Source organism: Neolamprologus multifasciatus, chromosome 17 (assembly GCF_963576455.1).
Source record: "Neolamprologus multifasciatus chromosome 17, fNeoMul1.2, whole genome shotgun sequence".
Taxonomy (NCBI): domain Eukaryota; kingdom Metazoa; phylum Chordata; class Actinopteri; order Cichliformes; family Cichlidae; genus Neolamprologus; species Neolamprologus multifasciatus.
The window spans coordinates 25,855,726-25,878,296 of NC_140455.1; the positions used below are offsets into that span (position 1 = coordinate 25,855,726).

Sequence of the window (22,571 nt, forward strand, 5' to 3'; positions counted from 1 at the left end):
TTTTCTGTTATCTCTGTGGGAATACCTATGTGTAGCTTCATAACCTGTCTGGAGAGCAGCGTCAGGATAAACAGAGCAGACAAAGTGTAATTCAGATTAGATTATTAAGAAACAAATGAAGAATTTGCATTTGGAAGTCACTAACTTTTACTGAACTTGGGTGAAGACATTTATATAAATCGAGGGGGTTTAAAGAAAGCAATCTTCTCTGTTTTGGCCTGCATGTTGCTTTCAGCTCTTGGATATCTTCTCTGATATTATTAAGTTGAATTTCAATGCAAGGATCTGTTATTCCAAGTCTGATCTTGGACAAACAATGGAGGGGTTTGGGGATGAGCACTTTCGAGAAGGAGAGAATGAGAGCCAGCAAGCGGACTATCGAAGATTTGTAGGGGACACTCAGCGCTCATGTACCAATGTTTCATCCCGGGAATTAAAACGTTACGTCCGGCAAAGCTCACACGGTCATGAAACTGCAGCTCAGCGATACAATGCCACACGGATCCAGGCTGGTTTAGGCCCAGAGAGGTAGGTGACTGGGATAGAATATGAAAAAAAAAAACACCTTCAGGTATCAAACTAGACAGTATTTTGATTCAAATGCAGCTGGTTTTTACCTTTAAAATAAGATTACTTTGTAATAACATTAATATTGCTCTTTGTTGTCGCAAATTTCTCAGCTGCAAGAGAAAATTTATGTCTTGCTATTAGTTACCACTCTTGGTGATGTACGTTAAGCTCACTCTTACCAGCTGCAGCTTTGCAAGGTTACTTCATGTAAATTATCTTTGTGTACCTGGATCAATTTACATGTCCACAAACACACTTTGCAAATGTGCTTGAGGTTAAATCATGCTTTCAATGTGCTGCATTCTTAGTAGTTTGGAGGCCATGCAGACAACAACACTGAGTTTAGGGGCAGGCGCTAATACAATAAAAATGGCTTGTCATAGGTTGTCAAGTGCTATTTTTAACCTGGTCCTTCTGCCCCTTGTACCCACCCACACACTCACAACTCTTTGATGCACCGTCAAGGCAGGAGTGAGCAGCATGCTGCAGGGAGGATAAACAAGGCTAAAGCAAGCGCTTAGAATAGCTACATTGCATAAAGGAACCACTGACCCATATCTGCAATGACCCACATTTGACACACAACCCAGAGAAGGAAAAGGATCCCCCCTGAGTCACCTTTGCAAACATATCTAGCAACTCTCGCCTTGAATTAACACAGAACAAAGAAGGACTGTCGATTTAAGGGCATAAAGTGTGATTCTGAATATTGTCTGGTGATGATATCAGTCTCAAATATTATGTGGATCAGAAACAACATCTATACAGTGGTGCTTTAAACTTTGTCAACCTTTTTCTCTAATTCTGCAAAAGTACAGTGCTCACAAAGGAAATGGTTTTGCAGAAAGTGGCCAAAGACTGTGCCCATCCCTCATGGTTTCTCAATTACTTATTTTTGTTAGTGTCATTGTCACTGCTGGTAGTAGTACTTGACACCCCTTCAGGCAACACAGGTCCTCCAGGATGGCACATCTATGCGTTCTGTTACAAGAAGGTTTGATTTGTCTCCCAGCGCACTCTCAAGAGTGTGAAAGAGATACTGGGAGATGAGCTGTTTCACAAGAAGGGCTGGAAAGGGCCATCTGGTTCTTTGTGTGATCAAGGACAGAAGGAGCACTATCAGAGCTGCACAGTGCTGGGCTGTGAGCACAGGTGCCACTAAAGGACATCAGGACCTTATGTCATGCTTATATGTGTCTGTTTCTGACAGTTTGGTCAGAAAAATATATGAGTAGCTTTCTGGAGGTTCTTGCTTTGTTCCTCTTCAAACAAAGCAGCAGATGGAGTTTAAGCCATTCTGCAGCCCAGTCCAGTTCTCCTTGTGTGATGGCTCAACTCCTTGCAAGGAAAACATTCTTGTGACAATATGTACAGGCTCCACTTACCACTTCATGCTATTAGTGCTGACAGAGATACGGGTAAAAAGCAAAACTAAAAAAAAAAACTCAGAAGGGATAAGCAGAGAGCAATGGTATGTGGAAATCACCTGCAAATCCACTCTGTTTTGGAGGGTTGTCTTGTTGTTGCCTCTCCAGTGTACCTGTGACATTCACTTGCACCAAAGCAGATGAAATTCACAGTGGTTTATCTCCAGAATCTCAACTAACTTTGTGTTATAGTGTGAAATCAATAATTCAAATCTAGAGTAAAGTGTTCTCAGTCGATATGATAATATGGTGTGATGGATCAGAATGGGAAGAGTCCACCATCAGGACAGCACTGAACAACAATAGTGTGCATGACAGGGCTTCAAAGAGAAAGTAACTGCCCCCTAAAACAAACACCGCAGTTTGCTAAAGATAAAATGGACAAGCCAGATAGCTATCAGAGTAATGCTGTGTGAATGGATGAGCTCTGCATGTTGTCATAGAAGGAACAAAGAATGTAAAGGCATCTGGACTGAATCTCCAACCCGGTGTTCTAAAAAATCCCCCACTCAGATAAGAAAGAAGGTAATTTTTTGGAACAGGCAAGCCAAAATCCTTATCTCGAGTCAACAGAAATGCTTAGGGTGGGACCTAAAGCGAGCTGGTTAAGGCAACACCAAACATCTGGGAGCTGAAGCTGTTCCGTACAGAGCTATGGGGAGAAATTAATTTAATTCATGTGCAGACTAATCAACAGTTAGTTGCAAACATTTGGTTGTAGCAATTGTTTCACAAGCAAGTCACGTGTAAAAAATTTTCTTTTAGTGCTCATTAGGCTTTTTTTCATCTAGTTTGATGAAGGTTTAGGTCACATTTGCAAAGAAATAAAGACCTTTTAACTTAACAAGCTTCACAAAATTTATAAAAATGTTGTTAGCAAACATGCTGTTATGTTACATGGACATTTGTGTTGAATGTACAAGTTTAAAGTGAACAAAGCATTAACTTCTGACACAGTTCAGCCACCCTGTTATTGATAATTAGCCACTTATTTGGCTGTGAGGCGCATAAATGAACAACTCAGCCTGTTTCCTGAAAGTCTGGAATATATCTAATAATAAACTTGAACATACTTGACGTTGGTGAAGTCATCCATGTGCAAAACCTTTTTTGACTGTGCCAGACCTGGTTTGGGTTATTGTTAAAAAGCCTAATTCTTTCCTTCCAGAGAATACAAGACACCCACCATCATATATATAATTGGATGAAAGTAATGCCATGCAAAACATTTCTGCTCCTGGCAATACATTGTCAAATTGTCAAGAAGTGTATGGATGCATACACTGTGTGGAGTAGTTTGATGTTCCTTATAATTTCAGTTCAGTATAACTGGGTGTGTACTGAACAGTTTTAGGAACTATTTGGCATCCTTAAAATAGACATTCCTACTTCCGTACTAGTTGAACTTGCTTGATTTGTTAGAAATCAAAACACCTATAGATATGTTTTCTACTAGGAAGCTGTTTTCTATGTTTACTTTTAATGACTATGTCACATAGAGTAAGGTATTTTTTTCAGTGGTAGAATTTTGCATTCTTAATAAAAAAAATGTATGTAAATAACAAAAGATCACAACATTTCTTCAAAAAAGGTCCTTTCCTTAAGTCAGCATAGCCAGCCTGAGTTACAGTGTGTTAAAGTATTCAAATGTTATCATGTGAATGAAATGTGGTTAGTGCTGGTCTTTCATTGCACTTAATCCTGTTAAGAACATTTACATGTGACCAAAATTTCAATTCAAGGCAATGTTTCACTAGGTTAAGGATATTAAGCCTTAAAAGTCTCATCTGTATTTCAACCTGATATGAAAGAACTGTCTATGGTCACCTGGTTTTCACTTTGTTAAAGTTCACGCTCATGCACTATGTAGGATCAAGCGCCATTCAGGCTTCTGCCTTATTCTACCAAGCTTGTATTTACACCAATAACCTATATTTAGTAGTAACACATGAGGATGATGTACACATACACTATAGTTTGCTAATTAAACATAATTAGAGATTTTACCAACAATACAAAAAGAGGGCTATTTTTAAGCCGAAAGAAAAACTGCCCGTGTTTAAAGCTGAATATAATGATTGCCTGGTTATAACTGTGATTTGTCACTATGCTGTGGGCAGGCTGACAAAATGTTAGTGATAAAACTAGTCTGGCTGCACTTCCGTGTAGTAAACGTTTCACCTGAGCCCGTGTTGCTACTTTGATTCCAGATATCGGTCCTGATTTCAGGGTCACAGGAAGCACAGGGTTAAACTCGCCTGAAGGGGAGAGGGGATGTGACGCTGCTGCTAATATATAACACCAACACGCACTGTCTGAAGACAGCGATAGGCAATCACTTCTTGACTGGCTTCATCGCTGACGTTTACATCTTGGAGCCACAAAAGACTGCTGTTTTTCTTTTGTTTTTTTGGCTACAAAAATCCAGTTTGTCTTTCGAGGTAACGGGAACAAACTGCTTTCAGTTTTAATTGCTCTCAGTCTACAGCTGGAAAGTTACCTCCTTTTTGGCCAGCGTGGGCATCCGCTCAATGAGGTAGCTAGCTAACCGTAATCAGCAAAAGATGTTGAGTTTACCATAGCAGAAAAGATGCGTAGTTTAAATTGCTTTCGCTTACCGGTTTTAAAGATATAAGAAGCTTGTTTTAGAGTGTCGGGAGCCTTGTTTTTTTTCTCCCACAAGCGAAGCTAAAATAACAGAATAGCTAATGCTAAATGCTAACGGTTTCTCCCACATGTCTGCACGTATAGTTCAACGTATAACCAGGATGCAGCGCGTGAAAACTTTGGGATGTGTGTTTTCGTTTTTGTGTTTTTTATAAAATAACTGTTTCATTGTTGAGCGAGCAGGATGTTCATTTTATTTGTGCAGGCTTTACTCTTAATGGGGCAATATGAATATTCACGAGAGTATCTAAAACTGAATCTGACGCTATTGGGGAAAACATTATTTGTGTCAAACATTAACGACTGATTGACTTGGCCAGCTTATCAGTTAATTTATTACTTATAATTACCGCTTAGTGTTTAGTACAAGTACAAGCTGGTTGTTAAAACACTCGTGGTGATAAGGCTTTCAGTCCTACGTATACTGGTAATGGTTTACTATTACTTTAGGCTAATAGCTTGACTCGACAGACTGACTTCATTGAGTGATTATGTATTTTTGAACAGCTAAATTATAACGGTGTTACTCAATATTATTAGAAGCAATGAACTTGGTTCAAGTAGAAGTAAACAAACTAAACTTTACGTTTCTGGAAATGCTAGATAAGGTCTTGCAACCTTTATGCAGCCACATGCTTTAGGAAAATGCAACATATGCCACTGAACGCAGCACCAAACTCGCTCAAAAAGTCTTCTGAAATATCACCGATCGCCTGATATACCAGAGGGTTTATTCAATATAGAAATGGACCAAAATATTTACCAAGTATTAGAATGCGGGGTTTTTTTTCCCGACGTGGTTTAAACACTCAAACGCCAACCTTGGGAGCAAGGTTCACCTGTTAGCTAACGTTTGCTAAGTCTAAATGAGTAGTGATTTGAAACCCAAGGTAATTCATAAGCATGTGAGCTAAGTGTTGCTAAAATGTAATAATCCGTTATAGCTTCTGGAAAATGAGCGATGTGGGGGGTCCTCGATAGCATGGAGAAGGTTACACGGATGATGCATAGTCGCATCTCTGTATAAACAAAGGCAGGTCTGACTGCCATGTTTTTGCTAACTCCCGGCGTGCAGCGCAAGCAGCTAATGTTTGCTAGCTGATAATGCAATGTGGGTCACTAGGGGAGTAAACGTTATCGTGCAAGTGTAGATGACACGGCGTTTTGAGGTTACCGTGTTCTTCTGACATTTAATCCAGATCTTTTAACTCTACTGTTTTGCATTTCATTCCTTGAAAATCGAAAGCATGCATGATTGGCTAATATGGAATGGTGCAGTTATATGTTAGTGGGTCACCTGGCCATGGTTTCCTTCACGCGCGATGGTGTGGAGAGTAGTGCACCGTTATCTGCCTCGTGTGCGGTTTGTTTGGCATTACATTAGTTATTAAATAATAACGTGTTTAATATTTGTATTACACATCTCCCTTCAGCAGAGACTCGATTTTTATTTTAGTTTTTAGTTTAGTGAGTTGTGGCTAAGCTGTGGTATTTACCCGTAGAAGTGTTGTGGGTTTCCGAGTGTCCCCTGTTTTGGGTTTAAAATGTGATCTCATCTTAAGTACCACCAGCAAGGTTGCAAGTTTAGTATAGGATTATTTATGGGGGAAACACCTGTCACGCAGGCGCACTGACCCCAGGCTGGCGGGGGATGTTGATGTTGCCATGGTTATACCTTCCTGTGAGAAGGTCACCCACCAAAGCTCTGCCTGCACAGTGGCTGTGCAGTCTGCCTGCAGAGCGTCATTACACTGTCTGTAGATGAACATCCTAATGTTGAGTGTTGGCGTTAAAACAGCTGATTGAAGTGGCTTTGTTTTGGTCATTTGACAGCATGGCAGATTACCTAATAAGTGGTGGCACAGGCTACATTCCTGATGATGGGCTCTCAGCACAGCAGCTCTTCTCCACTGGAGGTGGTCTAACATACAAGTAAGTTTCCTTTCATTGCAAAGTTTTTGTTTTGTTTGTTTTTCTTGAAAATGTTTTCATTAATTTCAAAGTAAGGTTTCCTCATTTAAAAAAAGAAAAAAAAAACCTTTTGCGTAGTTGTGGGTGGAGTGTAAGCACCAGTGCTTTGTAATGGCCAACACGTTTTGAACCGGCAGATCTGACCAACAGTGTGTTGTCTCCGATGGTCAAACGGCTGAAGAGCTATGCTCTAAAGGAGATGGGTTGACTTACAAGTGAGTAAAAGAAAAAAACAGTCACCTTCAAACTGAAAATCCTTGATCTATCTAAATAGTGAATTCATAGAGGAGAAGCAAATATTTGTTCTTCTACAGCAACTTTATTTTGACTGCAACAAACTATATCAAAAATCCCATGAACCGTGGCGCATGAAGGCAGATGGTAGATATAAGGCTTTGTGAAATTCTTAACTTGATTTGGGTCATGGGAATGAAAATTGCTTTCATGGGACATGGCTGTTTTATTAACTTCAACTAATCATCAAAGTATGTGACCTCTCCTGTAAATGCAGAAAGCATGATGGAGCAGCTTGTGCTCTTTAGCATGAATACTTTTGATAAAAGCACTCATTAAGCACTCATTTCTGACCTCTTGCAATTCTTGCACTCCTCTGCTTGACATTCTGATGACATGCTGTATAGACACGCTCATACTGGATTTTGTGTAGAATTATTTTCCTTCATTAACTCTTGTAAATAGGCTTTTATTTTCATAACCATAAATGAACAAAGCAAGCTAAGTTGTAGTGGTTGTTTGGCAATTATAAACAACCAATTTAATCTTGCCTGCATTCATAAGTTCCCTATAATGCGTCACGTGTGGAGGGAAAGGTTGCAAACATGACTGCCTGAATTGATATCGTGTGAATTTCAGGGGTAATTGATAAGAATGAAATTCAGATCAGTCTCTCGACCTCCTAATTAACGCAATGCAGATAGCTGACTCAGCATATATAGTCCACCTTAATATTTTTTTCTATGAATGAAAAAAATATTTGATTACAAACTTTTTTTTTTTCTTGGAGGAAATAGTCAAACAGGGAAACTGATACACAGTTTCAGGAAGACAGAATCAGATTTCTGTGAGTGGCAGCTTCCTGCTATACCAGATGCAGCAACCTTGTTCTGAACGTGACGTGTCAACATTTTGCCCCAATCAAGTCTACTTTCACACCTTTTCTTCCTGTAATGGCCCTCAAAGTATCGGTGCACGACTGCCTGTATACCGACTGTCTGTTCAAGGCAGCGTTAAGAGCACACAAAAGAGAGTTTTAGATGCCGACACTGTTCAGTACATCTACAGGTTCCTTCCTGGACATGTCTCTGTTCTAATGCAGCTTGCTGACACAAACAGGGTGTTTACTGTGGTTGCATATGGCTTTAATTAACCCATTTAATTCAAGCTATATAAATAAATGTGTGAACTTTTGAGGCTTGGAGCCAAGTGTACACTTTCAAAATCATTTTAAACGTTAAAGCTGGTAAGGAGAACTTGCATGGCAGCTTTCTCCTAGAACCTGATAATAGGGTAGGGTCACACTTAGCCAAAGTTACCTCAGGCTAAGGATGGAATATTTTAAGCATGACATTATGGTCTTTAGATAGTAATGAAATGTTTCTTTGGTAGTCAGTTTTAATTAAGGGAGGTGACTCGGATACAGTGATCTAACTTGTACCAATTAACTTTAATAATAGGATTGTAGAGTGTGGGCACATAGTGCTGTACAAACCTTGATACCTTCAGAGCTTCGTTTCTGTGCTTTGTCTTTCAAAATCAGTGTCAGTTTTAACCTCAACCAAGCTCTGAAATCTAACTAAAACCAAAATAATATTAATAATAATAATACAGTGCGGCTAAAACCTGTGACAATACACACAACTGTACAACTTCAGTGCCAGCGAAAAAGCTGACAGGTGAAGGCCAGTTGTGGCCTTTGGTTTTACTTTGAAACCATTAGCATGGTAGATTTGTCTACATTTAACATTCAAATGCAACCTGTGTGATATGGCCGAGCCAGTGTTTTCTTTAGGAGTCAAAGCCAACATGGCAATCAGGTTACTGCTGACTTGGGGTCAGCAGTAAGCAGACAGTATAGTCTGTGTGCTACAGCTGCGGTTTGTGGCTTGTGCTAAATGACAGCAGATGTTCCTTGGACGTTTTGCTTGTCCCGTTTTGCGCTTTATAGTGAGGGTAGGCAAAGCCTTCTACCAGATTTCTCAACTCCTGTTCTCAGTTAGACCCGCTTTATGTTTGTGTACTGTTACCTCATAGTTTCCTCCAACATTCACTAGATGTATAAAGCTTCACTTATTCCTCCTTATTTCCATTTGTCCCCTGCTTTTTTCCCCCTCTCTCTCTTACATAAACATCTCAAAAAACCCACAAAATACATACAGACTCAAGCTGAAAAATAAACACATCATTCCCACGTCTGGCGCTCGCTGCTTCACTCATCTTTCTGCCTCTTATTGTGTTTATACAGGCCAGGAGCTGAAAAGAGGTCAACTGTAGCTTTTTACCAAGTAGAGGGCGCACCCAGCTGCACTTAGTGTCTGTACTCAGCCGCAATGCCATTTTGTCATTTTCTGGAAACCACGATGTGGTGCAAGAGCGTCCAAAAATGGGTTGTTGTCCTTGCTAAAAATATTACACAGGAGAGGAGTGACTCTGAAGGAAACTGACTTAAAAAAAATATTCAGATTATTACAAGGCCTTGATTACAGTCAGAAGTCTATTCACATTCTTTGCTAATCTAAATAGTTCTGTTATGACTACAGTTTACTTTAACCTCTTCTCCCCCCCCCCCCCCCCCCCCCCATTTTTGATCTGTAGTACTTTTATTAGTTTGTGCAGTACACCCCATTTGCTATGAGATACTCCTCAAAGTTGTGAAATCCTTTAATTCATCTGGTTTTCTTAGGCGTGCCATTACAAGCTTTCACTGAAACATATAGAACACCATCTCCTGGAATATTTCTGAGGTGTTGTTGGCGTTTTAGACCTCACAATACTGCTAAACTGCTGCTATTAGCCCCTTACTTTGCACTTTGCTTATGTCTTTCAGCGATTTCCTGATTTTACCTGGCTTCATCGACTTTACCTCTGACGAAGTGGTGAGTAGCGTACACATGTGAACGAGGAATCTGAGTCATATTTTTGCCCTTTTAAAACAGTCTGCATCTTTTGGTCTCTTTCTGCTTTGCTATTTTTTTTCCCCCCCGAATGTGGTCACCCACTGGCTGCTCCCTCACCCTTGTGTTCACATTTGTGTCCGGTTAGTTACTCATCTTGCAGCAGGCAAAAGGGGGGTTAATCTCAGGGCTTTACGGGAAATCCCTCTCCTCTGCTTCGTCTATCTGAAGGTTTAATTTAGTTTTAATCTCTTTCTGTTTCCTTACGAGTTAGAGTGCTTTCTTTACTATGGGACATATTTGCCTGGCTGCCATGTTATGTTCTAGTTGTTTTCTCCACAGTCTTGGTCTGCCCTAGTTTTTCTCAGGATAGTGAACCTATTCATGCTTAAATAACACAAATGCTTGCACAACCTTGAATAGTAAATAAGTCTAAATACTTTGAGGGATAGAAGCATGAAGTAGTGCTGTGTGTATAGGGTGGTGGTGGTTTGGGACATTGTTTGCAGTCATGGTCTTCCTCACATTCTTTAATACCTCACAGTAGAATTTAGCAGGTTGGTGCAGTTGTGTGCTCTGGCAAAGTGGCGTTAGGCATTTTCTCTGGCCTTCACCATAAACCTCTAAAAAACGCTGCAAGCACCCGCTATAGTTTATGTCTACATCAGATACTGTTGAGCCACTTTCCTGGTTTCCCATGTTAGTGGAATGTTATTATTTTCACTCTGCCAGTGGATTGAAACGAAATGTGCTGGTTGTTTTGGGAATTGGCGATAAGTAAAAGTAAACCTGGTCGTTGGACACTGTAGTGTGGCTCCTCTCTATTTTTTTCCGGACAGTGTCATGTTTCTTTCCCTGGTAGGAACAACAGTTGCAATATGTTATGTCAGTGTCTTTTAATTTGGAGGCATTTCATATCTAATATGAACTAAATCTAAAGCTTAAAATATTTTTTTTAAGCTTAAAATTGGCTCCATTGTTTTCCCCATTTTTATAAAAGTTTGCTTGTATTAACCTTGTTGTGTCCTTGTGGTGTCTGATCTGAAGGATATTTACAGTGAAGTCCTTCATGGCTATCTAGTTCATTCTGCCCCCTGGTGGACCACATGCAAAATATTCAATCCCCTTTTTTTTTTTTTTTTTGTCTTTCAGGACCTGACATCAGCACTGACCAGGAAGATTACATTGAAAACCCCTCTCATTTCCTCCCCCATGGACACTGTGACAGAGTCGGCCATGGCAATAGCTATGGCGGTAAGAAACTAGCATCTTAAGGACACAGTTTTGTTTTGTTTTTTCTGTAACTGTTTAATCGAAAAGCACACATCTCATTTTTTTTTTCTTTTAAAAAATTTGGTAGCTAATGGGAGGCATTGGCATTATTCACCACAACTGCACACCAGAATTCCAAGCCAACGAGGTCCGCAAGGTCAAGGTAAACTGTGACTGCGTACAAATATTTATACACATTAAAGGGTGCTAACTAGAGCAGGGCGATATGGCCAAAAATATTTATCACGATATATATTTGAAAATTTGCGATAACGATATAACTGACGCGAGACAAAATACAACTCCACAACTTTACTAGCGCAAAAAAACTCCATCCATTTATTTTCACTTAAACAAGCAGCTGTTTTTTTTTTTTTTTAGTTTTTTTTTTATGTGCATTAAAGCTATATAAAAATTTAACAGTGCAAATGCAAATTCCTTGCTGAAAGTTTGACCAAAAGGCATTTCCAGTAGAAATGGGCTGACATATCCTGAACATACCCATGTATAATATCCACTGAAGTTAAAAAGAGGTGCTTTGCTACATTATACTGCAGTGTGCCAAATAAAAAGGTCAAATACATATTTTTCGGACCATAAGGTGCACGGGATTATAAGGCACATTAAGCGAAACAAAGCAGTCAGATAAAGCAAACTTTATTCAACTCATACTTCTTGCTTCCTCCACTTCTGTACCATTGATTCATTAATGCTGTATTCTATCACAGCTGCTCTATTCCCGTGTTGTTGCAGATATTATTGACTATTAGTTTCCTGTCTTCATCTATTTTGGAAGTGATAGCAGAGCTGTACGTTTGAATGTTTTCAGAAATCGCTCAGTCAGAACATGCTATATCATGCTTAGGTAACTAGCGAAACTAGCAAGCTAGCTTCTAACTCCGTTAAGTGTAATAAATTCTGTTCTCATGGATGCCTGGATGTTAAACTTCATAGACATTCATACACCTGCTAAAGCAGCAATGCTGATCATTTTATTGCAGATTACTCCCAGATTTACGAGCACCTTAGTCTGACAAATACGGCAATAAAGACGGCCGCTTGCATGTTCTACAACAAAATGCGCTTTGTTGTGTATCTGACGGACAAACGCCAAACCAGTTCCACATCACTGAAGTGGCACCATTTTTACAAACCAATTCTGGTTCATCCGTTTCACTCAACAATCCGCTTTCCCCCTTCTCATTCTCCGTTGCCACCATGCTTTTTCGGCCATGTGCGTATGAAAAGAAAAAAAAAAAAGGCACTGCGCATGCACGTGTTACCCATAATATATCGCGATATTTTATTTTCTTATCGTTGCCTAACATTGTACCGGTATTACGTGAACGGTATAATATGGCCCAGCCCTAGTGCTAACCTTTACCTCAACCAACATAATTCATCTGTCATGTGAGCCATGCTCTTGACTTTTCTTGTTATGGTGTCCCATCTTGTCCCTATATAGGCTATGGTAATGGCGTCACATGTGTGTTATTTCTGTGTGTGTGTGTGTGTGTGTGTGTGTGTGTGTGTTACTTACTGTTTTTCTGCTGCTTCTGCTCACTATTTTATTTTATTTTATTTTATTTTTTTTTGTGTAGTGTGTTTTGGCTTTTGCTGTTTTTTGCCGCATTACAGATGTACAGTGGAAAATAATTGTTTTGGTTTCTGTTGGCTTCCAGAGGTTCGAACAGGGTTTTATTACAGACCCAGTTGTTATGAGTCCACGCCACACAGTCGGGGATGTGTTTGAGGCCAAAGTTAGACATGGTTTCTCTGGTATTCCTGTCACAGAGACAGGAAAAATGGGCAGCAAACTGGTGGGTATTGTCACCTCCAGAGATATCGACTTCCTCTCTGAGAAAGACCGTGGCAAGCCTTTGGAGGAGGTGTGTATTCTTGTTGCTTTTAAGAAACTCTGTCATTTATAAAAACTTGGCTTTACTTGATTATTTTTACACTGACCCTGTCTTCTCTCAGGCTATGACTAAGAGGGAGGAGTTGGTAGTGGCTCCTGCTGGTGTTACACTAAAAGAAGCCAATGATATTCTGCAGCGCAGCAAAAAAGGTGAATTAAAGAAAAAGTATTTGTGTTATAGATGTTGGACTTCTTTTTGGTTATTGTATTTTAATAGCCCGACTTGAACTTTCTGTGTAACCAGGCAAGCTTCCCATTGTAAATGATAACGATGAACTGGTGGCCATTATTGCCAGAACGGATCTAAAGAAGAACCGGGAGTACCCCCTCGCCTCCAAAGACTCACGCAAACAGCTTCTCTGTGGTGCTGCTATCGGAACCAGGGAGGACGACAAATACAGACTGGACCTGCTGGTGCAAGCTGGAGTTGATGTCGTTGTACTGGTTGGTGCTTTTTAAAAAGTTAGATTGTGGTTGGTGCTTTAATAATGATCGGTCACATCACAGATACTTGGATGTATTGTAGAGAAGATAAATCTTTTTTGTCATTGCACAGTCATAAAAACTGTCCCCCATCGGCACTACTTAGAAGATTCATTTCAAATTCTAGAGCAGCTTGTAGCTAAATGGCAGCCACTGTCAGTCACATGGCTAATTTCTATAATTTTCTCATTAAGAAATATTTCAGATTATATTTTAATAGTTTTGGAAATTATTTTAATTTAAATATTAAATATTTAATTTGGGTTTAGTTTTTTTTCTTACATTATTGTATAGCTAAAACATATTTTAGAATTCATAAAAAAACGGTACTATAAACAGCGCAATAAGACATCTAAATAATTAGCCTTGAAAATAAAATAAAAAAACTACTGTAGTAAACTTAAAAAACTGATTTTTAATTGGAGGTACTAACATTAAGTATTAAAACAGGGCACTTACATTGAAAGGGATTGAACTGGTCATTGACTGCATTTTAAAACTGACACTACAGAGTGCTACACAGAAATTGAGATGCAATATGAGATTATGGGGTTTTATTTTAACATTGGCATCAATTTTAAAGTGCTAAGGGGTCTGTCGGTGATTCTAGTGTTAAATGGCGACAGGATATGAAACCTGTGACATGTTTTGGTTTCACTGAAGAGCCTAGCAGTGTGGCTGTTATTAATATTGGCCATATAATGGCAGATCTCGAAAAAGAGTACAGGCACTATTCATGCATGATGAGAAACTGTCAGACTGTGTAGAACACTCTACTGTAACTAAACATAACTAAATGGAATGGGTACCACCTTGTGGTGAGATTCAGTATTGCAGGTAAATTACAAACTGATGTTATAGCCCAAATCATACTTCCTGTTGCTGTGTTTTGTTTTAAAATTGTAGCTTAAATGTTAATTTTTACTGAGGAGGACTGAGAATTCTCAAGGAGATATGTGACTAAGTCCACAAATAAATCCATGGATTACATCAGACCTTCCCAAAGTGGGGGGTGCAGAGCCATTGTAGGGGGGGGGGGGAACAACAATGCTTGGACACTGCTAGCACGGGGCACCTACACAAATGCAAAGCAGGAGATGAAGCATAGCTGAATATGTTTCCAAACCAACTTAATTTTAAGCCAAAGACTAGAAAATATGGTGAAGCATGTCTTCCCTTTGGCTTCACCTGCACAAGTGCCAAGGTAGGTCTCCCCTGGAGAATTGGTTTTCCCTTCGTCGGGAGCACGCGTTGGGCTCTTCAAATCACGCAGTATCCCACATTCTTGATTTTTAGTTCACAAACACTTGTTGTAATGACTAACTACTCCTGACATTTTGGAGATGTTGGCTCTTTATTCAGTAAAGTTACAGCAGGATACAAATAATATTAGGCTCATCTTGCCACAATTTTTTTCCCCCTGTCTAAATCACAGACAAACAGTATCCCTAGCTGTTTATGTTTTTAAACCCATTTTTTTGAAAAATGTATTGATAGCTATGTTGAATATTATTACACAAAAAAAACAACCACATGTAAAATAATTACACCGTGACGCCTCTGCCTTTCTAAATAGTGGGACAGTAACTGCGTGTCTATATGTAAGCGTGTAAAACCTGAAGATAGGTCAGATTAACAGTATTTTGTCTCGATCTCCCATTCTACAATTCATCTCAAGTAAACAATAACGTGGCGCGCAGCGTGATGTGAAAAAAGGCACAAACCTTTGACGTTGCGTGACGAACTCTGTATTTCTTGTCCACACAAACGCAAAACGGGAGTTTTAAAAAAGGCTCAGTTTTCGGTGATTCGAAACGCCATTTACGTGTGGACGAAACAGCTGCATTTTCATAAATACCCATGTAGGTGTGGACGTAGCGTAAAAGACTTAGTAGTTTATTTCCTTACTACCTGTAATTTATTGCAGATTACTTGTATTTGCTTAATTGTTTACTAAATGTTTGAGGTGTGAAATAAACAACAGTGGAGCAAAATATGGGGGTGTGTGGTGGGAGGATGTGTTTGTGCGTTTGGGGGGGGGGGGGGCGCGAACATTTCTCTTCTAAAACAAAGGGGGGCCTAGCAAAAAAAGTTTGGGAACCAATGGATTACATAATCTAACTGCTTTAATAAATCATGACATTGAGAATGAGTCATCAAATTCAAAGACTGAACCTGTTGGTATTGTTTCTACTTGTATTCAAATGTCTGTTTTGACTTATTAGGTGTTACTGTATTTTATGGTCTAAACCTATTCTGTTTAATCCATAAATATTTTTTTATGTTTGTTTTTTTTAAATTATTTATTTTTAGGACTCGTCGCAAGGCAACTCGGTGTATCAGATCAACATGATAAACTATATTAAGCAGAAGTATCAAGAATTACAAGTGGTGGGAGGAAATGGTGAGTCTGTTGGTGTGGGAGTGAGTATTATATGGCTGTCCCTTTATGAACAGTAACATAAATGACAACAAAATAAATGGATAAATTTTTTGCACACATTTCTTGACGGTTTTCACTTTTCCACCTTTCCTACAGTGGTCACAGCAGCCCAGGCCAAAAATCTGATTGATGCCGGCGTGGATGCTCTGAGAGTCGGCATGGGCTGCGGCTCCATCTGCATCACACAAGAAGGTATTGAGTGTGGAAACCGTGATATGACGATAGAACTTAAGTGTAGTGATAAGTATTTATAAAAAATTATGCCGATCCTTTTTCCGGCAATGAGCTATGCTAAGATGAAAAGGCCATCAGTTGCTAGTGGAAACTAATACCCTGAGACCACTCCTAGTTGTCATGGTGATTTGCAGAGGCCTCTGTTCTGTGTTGCCATGGGGACCGGTCTCATGTTCAGACTAGGTCATGTTTATACCGAAACAAACAAACAAACAAAAACAGTGTTTTTAAAACATCATGGCAGTCACGTTTGATGTGTTTTCTACTTTCTAGTCATGGCATGTGGACGACCCCAGGGAACCTCTGTGTACAAGGTGGCTGAGTATGCTAGGCGTTTTGGTGTGCCAGTCATTGCTGACGGTGGCATTCAAACTGTGGGCCATGTGGTGAAGGCTTTAGCTCTCGGTGCATCAACTGGTGAGGTTTAAGAGATGGCAACGTGCAGTTGGTTCAAGCTAATATTTCATACAGGTCTTTAGAAATGTCAAGATTTCTATACAGTGGAGCTGTCTTTCACAAAAAATTTGCTCTTACTCCAGTTATGATGGGCTCCTTGCTAGCAGCCACAACTGAGGCTCCTGGAGAGTACTTCTTTGCAGACGGTGTGCGACTGAAAAAGTATCGTGGTATGGGCTCCCTGGATGCAATGGAGAAAAGCACGAGCAGTCAGAAACGCTATTTTAGGTACGTGTGAGGTTATTAAAAGCTACAGCTATTGTAATATTGTGAACCACTGGGATGTATATGAATTTGGTGATATGTTGTCCACAGTGAGGGTGACAAAGTGAAAGTAGCCCAGGGTGTGTCGGGCTCAGTCCAGGACAAGGGCTCCATTCACAAGTTTGTACCATACCTGATAGCAGGAATCCAACATGGGTGCCAAGATATTGGGGCAAAGAGTCTTTCCGTCCTTCGGTGAGTTGTGTGCGCGCGCGTGTGTTTAAGGTTATGAGATGCTTTTATAAGCAGTATGTATGATGGTGCTTGTATGTTTTATACAGTTCCATGATGTACTCTGGAGAGCTGAAGTTTGAGAAGCGCACCTTATCTGCACAGGTGGAGGGTGGTGTTCATGGTCTCCACTCGTAAGTACAAAAACCCACAAAATAATGTCTTTTCTTTTAGTCGTATTTTAGCTACTTGATATAAACACTGTAGAGTGTAAACTGTATATAAAAGATGGGCAGCCGTTTCTTACTCTTTCTACTTTCTAAAGAGCAGCAAACAGAAAAAATTCATAGAGTAGAAGTTGATAAGAAACTGTGCTGCTGCTTGCCTGATGTTACCTCAGAAAAGATGAGTTTCATTTTGTAATATGTGAGCCCATTGAGAGAAATGGAGGGTAAAGCATGATACGCGGTAGCACAGACAGTGCCCATGCATCCTTTCATGAACTAGCTGATTTGGTGTTTCTTTGCCTCCACAGATTTGAGAAGAGGCTTTACTGAACAGGGGTGTGATATGTGGATCACCCAGTGCACAGGACCTCCCCAATCTTACAGTGACCAAATGTTATATCGCTACTTCTGCTAGAACACATGCCGCCAACTACACCCCCTCTGCAGCATCATATTCACTGTTGCTCTTTCTGATCTTACCCGGCTGGTCTAGAGGGAGGGGGGGAAAAGAAGGGGGAGGGGAGGCATCGCAGCGAAGTGTGAATTTTCAAACTGACACCTAACTCTCTGAACACCTGGATTTTGCACTTAAGAAGCAGAGCATCAGGGTCTTTGGAAAAACACACACCTGTATCACAGCTATACAGCCCGATCCCAGTTATATGTGCGTGTCGATGGCAGTGAGAGAACAAAGTGGTTGAATTAAGAGTAGTGTGCTTGAATGTGTGATTATAGTTTTGTGTATGTGTGTGGGGACAGACAAAGTGAAGGTGCACTATGTTTATTTGTCCTGTTTCTGTTAGTGAGCTGACAACAGTCATTGTGTGCAGGTCCCATCAGCATCCTTTTTTTTTTGTCTTTATTTCTTTTTTTTCCCCCTGATGTTTACCTGCGAGTTGCCTCAAACATCCCATTTTGGAACCAGAATAATACACGTATGCAGACAACAAGAGAAACACTTCTGCTCTATTTGTGCAACGTGGCGGTCGATCACGGCAAACATCATTACAGGTATGCACTGCACGAAGAGTAGCCACTTATAGTTGAGCATTCACTCGGTGTATCGTGCAGTCAGAAATACACGGCCATGGTAGTCATCTGGTCAAGTTTGTCTCCTCCAGTGTCAACAGTAGAGGTCAGACCTGCAACCTTTTTATCTTTGTGAATATTCATTTACCCCTTAGACATACTGAGCCGAATAACCAGTGTCCCATCTCGATGTGTAGTGTTCATGTGTTGAGCAATGAGAGGACCAAAATCCGAAGATCAGGTATATTTAAAGGAAAAAAAAAAAAAACAATAAAAATGTGTCAATCAAAAATAGTTGATGAGAGTTTCTTTGCCCGTACTTTGAATACTTTTAGATATATTAAAAACAACAAAAGCTTTATATTAAACCTGTATAGTCTCGGGGAGGGGGGCTTTGAAATGAGCATGAAGGGTTTTTGATATGCATGTTTTTTTTCACTAAGCCAACCGTGGCTGTATTTATATTCTGCATTAATTGCATACATACTGCCAAGTGTATTTACACTTCGTTTGACACTTCTTTTATAAGTTAAAAACCTAAATTGGTGCAACAAGTTGCTTCTCGCTTGTCTGTTCCTGCTCTTTTCACGTCGTGGCATAGTTTCTCTGAGTTTATGTCATCTGATTCTTAAAGTGTCTTTTCACTGGAGATATGCCTTGAAACGGGGGTGGGTAACAGCTGTAAGACTGCTATGTGAAAATGCATTGAAATGCATAATGTTACAGACCTTCTTGACTCCATTTCTTGCTTTGAAACAGTCTCATTGTTTGTTTTTTATTGTTAAGCTTATGTAGGAGTAGGTTTATTTTCTAACATTTTCATACAAAATTATGTTTTTGTTTTTTGTGGCCCAGAGTGTAAGCAAGAATTGTTTTCCTAACTGGCTAATGTATTACACCCTGCGCAGGGTTCACTTGACTAACATGATCTTGCAGCTGGGCTGAATTGCAAAAAGTACATGAAAATATATGGAGACTTGTATACCTGTAGTTGGAAATGACTACTGCTTGTTTTCAGTTTCCCCACCTAAAGTTGTAATTCAGGTTTTTAAAACGTCTTAAGTTGTCAAGTACAGAGTCCTGTTGGTCCATCTAAAAAGGCACAAATACAGTTATTTGAAGTGTTTTTTGTTTTTTTTTGTTTTGTTTTTTTGCCTTATCAGCCTCACAAGCGTTGCCAAAACACAGCAGTTGCTTATGCAACTTGCAATCTAAATGACAAGAAAACTCCAATTTCATTTTTTATTTTTTTTAGATGGACTAAAAAGACTTTGTATGCAGTAAATCTTTTAGGGGAAATTGAGGACTGTGTCAGAACATGTTTACAGTAAAACACTCGATAGAGAAACGTTGCTTTTGCTGTCCATCAAAGTAAAAAGAATAAATGAATAAAACCATGTATGGGCTGTTGTCTTTTTGTATGAACCAAGTCATTTGTTTCAAGATATAAAAGAAGCAAACTTACTATAAAAACGAATCTTTATTAAACAATATGTTGACAAAGTTATAGATGAACATAAATAAGTTAGTAAGCTGGTCATTAATATGCTGTCTGGATTGTTTATATAGAAGCATGTGACAAATAGCTTGTGCTTAATACCAGTAGAGGGCACTGCTGCATCATAACTGCAAATGCGTAGCTTAGTGGTATGTTTTTGTTTTTTAAGCTTGAAATACTTGACTCTCATTCATTTGACATGAGAATTGATGATTTTGTAGAACTGGAAGGAGTCTGACTTCAGTAGTATTTAATAAGTGCTTATTTCACTCACAGTACTATCTATTGGAATGTTGGAATGCGATAAAATTATTTGTACAAATCAGTTCTTGTTAGATCACAACTCACTAAACGACTGTATCAAATGTCACTTGCTTTTATCAAACATGTAAAAGTTACAAATTACCATTTGGCTTTTGACATTCTTGGCACTTAGACCCTTTTATCTTTTTACCACATAACAAAGCCTTTCAAAAACTATATTTTGGCAGCTGTAGCTCTTCCATAGTGTATACACCGCTAACCATGCACTATCAATTTGTAAAAGTCCTGGACAGTCAGCTTGCTGCACATAGTAGTCACCCTAAAGTCCTCGGTATAACCCTCATTTGACCAGACTACTTCATAAATCAATAGTCTCACTGCAGATGCTCAAAGCATCGATTTGTCTGCAAACACTGATGAATTCCTCCTGGACAGATCGGTCTGCCTCTGTCGACATGTCTAGGTCCAGGCTCTCTTGTGAGGCTGCTCCCAATGTGTGATAGTGCCTCTGCAGGTCTGCATGGCCCTGGTGGCCAGAGGATGCCACGTTACCCGTGCCACCTTGTTGGCAAAGCTGTTGTGCATGTCTCTCTGGGCTTGCGCAGAGGACCAGCGAACTTCCAAGAGAGGTTCGGTAGAGGGAAGAAGAGGAAGAGCTTCCCCTCCATCGTTCAGGTGATGAACAGCTGGAAGAAGAGCTCAGGGAGGGAGATGGCGGAGCACCTTCAACACCATTACCCTCAGATTCGGGTGGCTGGGGTTGAGAGGCTATCGCCACACAGGAGGAGGTCCGATAAAGGCCAGCGTCGGCAGAGACGGGATCACAGAGTCCGTTGCTGGGAAGTGTCCAGTGCTTGTTTACTGATTGGTCACTGCACTGAAAAGGCCTAGCAGGGCTGAAGAGGCTCATGGGAAACAAGGCCTCACTGAAGAGCGCCTCATCTATGCTGCGACGTAGGTTGATGGGTGAAGGTGGACGTAGGTCTGCGGTGGAGTCACTGGTGAATGAAGATGCACCTGAAGGCTCTCTGCCACCTGTATCTTCAGGTTTTTCTGAACTCTGTAAATCCATGTCCAGGTCTCGGTAAGCCAAAGCCCGGTTACTGTGGTAGAGGAGGTCCAGGCCATTCAGACTGCTGCCAAGTCTTTCGTCCACCAGAGTGTAAAGCGGGAGACTCTCAGTCTCTCCAAGTCCAATAGTGTCAACAATAGCTAGCTTCTCTTGCTGACTCAGGGTCCATTGGTAGCTTCCAGGCAGGATGGGTGACTTGGATGCCAACAGTTCGGTCCAACAACTTCCAGCAGTTGGAAGGTGGTCAGAACAATAAACTGGCTGTGCAACCACTAAGGCTAAGGTGAGACAAACCCCGAGCTCACAGAGTCTGCAGCTAAACTGGAACGCCCACCACGGCCAAGGATGGAAGACCTCCGCTCCACCCACAACACCCATTGCATTGAGCATTGCGTATAACTGAAGTCCTGCACACGCCAATGAAAACAATGCTGAAAGACACACCGTTGCAGCAGCACGATCCCACTCCCTGCTTTCAGCAAAAGGGCAGCGGTTGTAGCGCTCAGCAGGCGTTGGAGATGTGTTATTCAGGTGATAGATGTGCTTTGAGTCTGCCCGCACGTAGATATAGAACACAAAATAGGCAGTTGATAGAAAAGTTGCCAGTGCCACAAAGGTTCCCCGCGAGATGAGTGACAGAAAGAGGCACAGAGGAGGCTTTTGCTGGTAGAACTTCAGAAATGTAACGGGACCGAACGCTGCGGCAAAATGCAGGACAACCAGGCAGGCCAGGAAACAGGGTCTCTGAAAGGCCGAGTAGGAAAGCTGCATCCGTGAGCGCATGGACAGGAGAAGGAAAACCAGACCAAAAGCTGCAGTGAGGCAGGGAAACGGTGCTTCGTAGAGCATCAGTGAGGCCTCTGTGGAGGGTAGGCGGTCCTCGTGGCCATAGGCATCATACAGGAGTGAGAAGGACCTGGTACAACCAGCAGCTAATAGGAACAGGCTAACCAGAGCAAAGTAGCCACAACCAGTTGGGCATCGCAGTGGTAAGCAGAGCAGATTCAGCGCTGAGGCAATCGTCAGCATCGCAAAGACGCAACCAGCGCCGTAAATGTGGGCCTCCCAGGCCAGGCCCCACGTGGCCATAGCGCTGTTCCAGTCCGTGTACAAGGGCACCAACATCGGTGGAGCTGGGATCAGAAAGGGGCTGCTTGACTGGTTGATGACAGTGGCGTTTTCTGTGGGCTTAATGTCCATGTAGGTTGTGGAATCCCACGTGGTGGTGGAGCGATTACAGCCTTCTTTAGCGACGTTGGTTGAGGTGGACATCCAGTCTTCAGTATACAGAAGTATATGAGGAGTTTCAGAGGGAAGGTCTATATAAAGAAAAAAGTAGAGATGATTCTGGAACATTAATAACTGAATGAGTTTTCATAAAAACAGAGAAAAAGAAAATGCATAAACTTTGAATTGACAGTAGCTGTAAACATGTACGGACACTTTTATATCACTTGAAAATGCACTAATGGAG

General features: G+C 40.7%; 2 protein-coding genes across 8 annotated transcripts in view; one reads left to right on the forward strand and one right to left on the reverse strand.

The window, feature by feature from the left end:
- impdh1b (IMP (inosine 5'-monophosphate) dehydrogenase 1b) lies at nt 1-19,662 on the forward strand. Of its 7 annotated transcripts, none has more exons than XM_085137235.1 (17): nt 431-532; nt 572-4,533; nt 6,498-6,596; nt 6,773-6,850; nt 9,700-9,748; nt 10,919-11,020; nt 11,127-11,201; nt 12,721-12,927; nt 13,019-13,106; nt 13,201-13,400; nt 15,753-15,843; nt 15,979-16,074; nt 16,390-16,533; nt 16,656-16,800; nt 16,888-17,031; nt 17,118-17,201; nt 17,543-19,662. In XM_085137235.1, exons 2-17 carry the CDS (start codon nt 4,529-4,531, stop codon nt 17,562-17,564), a joined length of 1,629 nt encoding a protein of 542 aa, XP_084993361.1. In that variant the 5' UTR covers nt 431-532; nt 572-4,528; the 3' UTR covers nt 17,565-19,662. The 7 variants fall into 7 exon arrangements, with proteins under 7 accessions (XP_084993358.1, XP_084993359.1, XP_084993360.1 ...); XM_085137236.1 differs by having other exon boundaries at nt 432-532; nt 572-4,438; XM_085137232.1 differs by lacking the exon at nt 572-4,533 and having other exon boundaries at nt 1-528.
- Nucleotides 16,886-22,571, reverse strand: part of prrt4b (proline rich transmembrane protein 4b) — a 23,627-nt gene continuing 17,941 nt past the window's right edge. The window contains exon 4 of the mRNA XM_085137229.1: nt 16,886-22,416. Coding sequence (XP_084993355.1) covers nt 20,384-22,416 — 2,033 coding nt within the window. The 3' untranslated portion in view covers nt 16,886-20,383. The remainder of the gene's footprint in view (nt 22,417-22,571) is intronic.

What these genes read in the sequence shown, in the direction of transcription:
- impdh1b (XM_085137232.1), top strand. Translation starts at nt 317, where the DNA reads ATGGAGGGGTTTGGGGATGAGCACTTTCGAGAAGGAGAGAATGAGAGC. An exon ending in GGAGGTGGTCTAACATACAA is followed by an intron (nt 6,597 to 6,772) that starts GTAAGTTTCCTT and finishes TTGAACCGGCAG; the next exon opens with ATCTGACCAACAGTGTGTTG. An exon ending in TCTGCAGCGCAGCAAAAAAG is followed by an intron (nt 13,107 to 13,200) that starts GTGAATTAAAGA and finishes CTGTGTAACCAG; the next exon opens with GCAAGCTTCCCATTGTAAAT.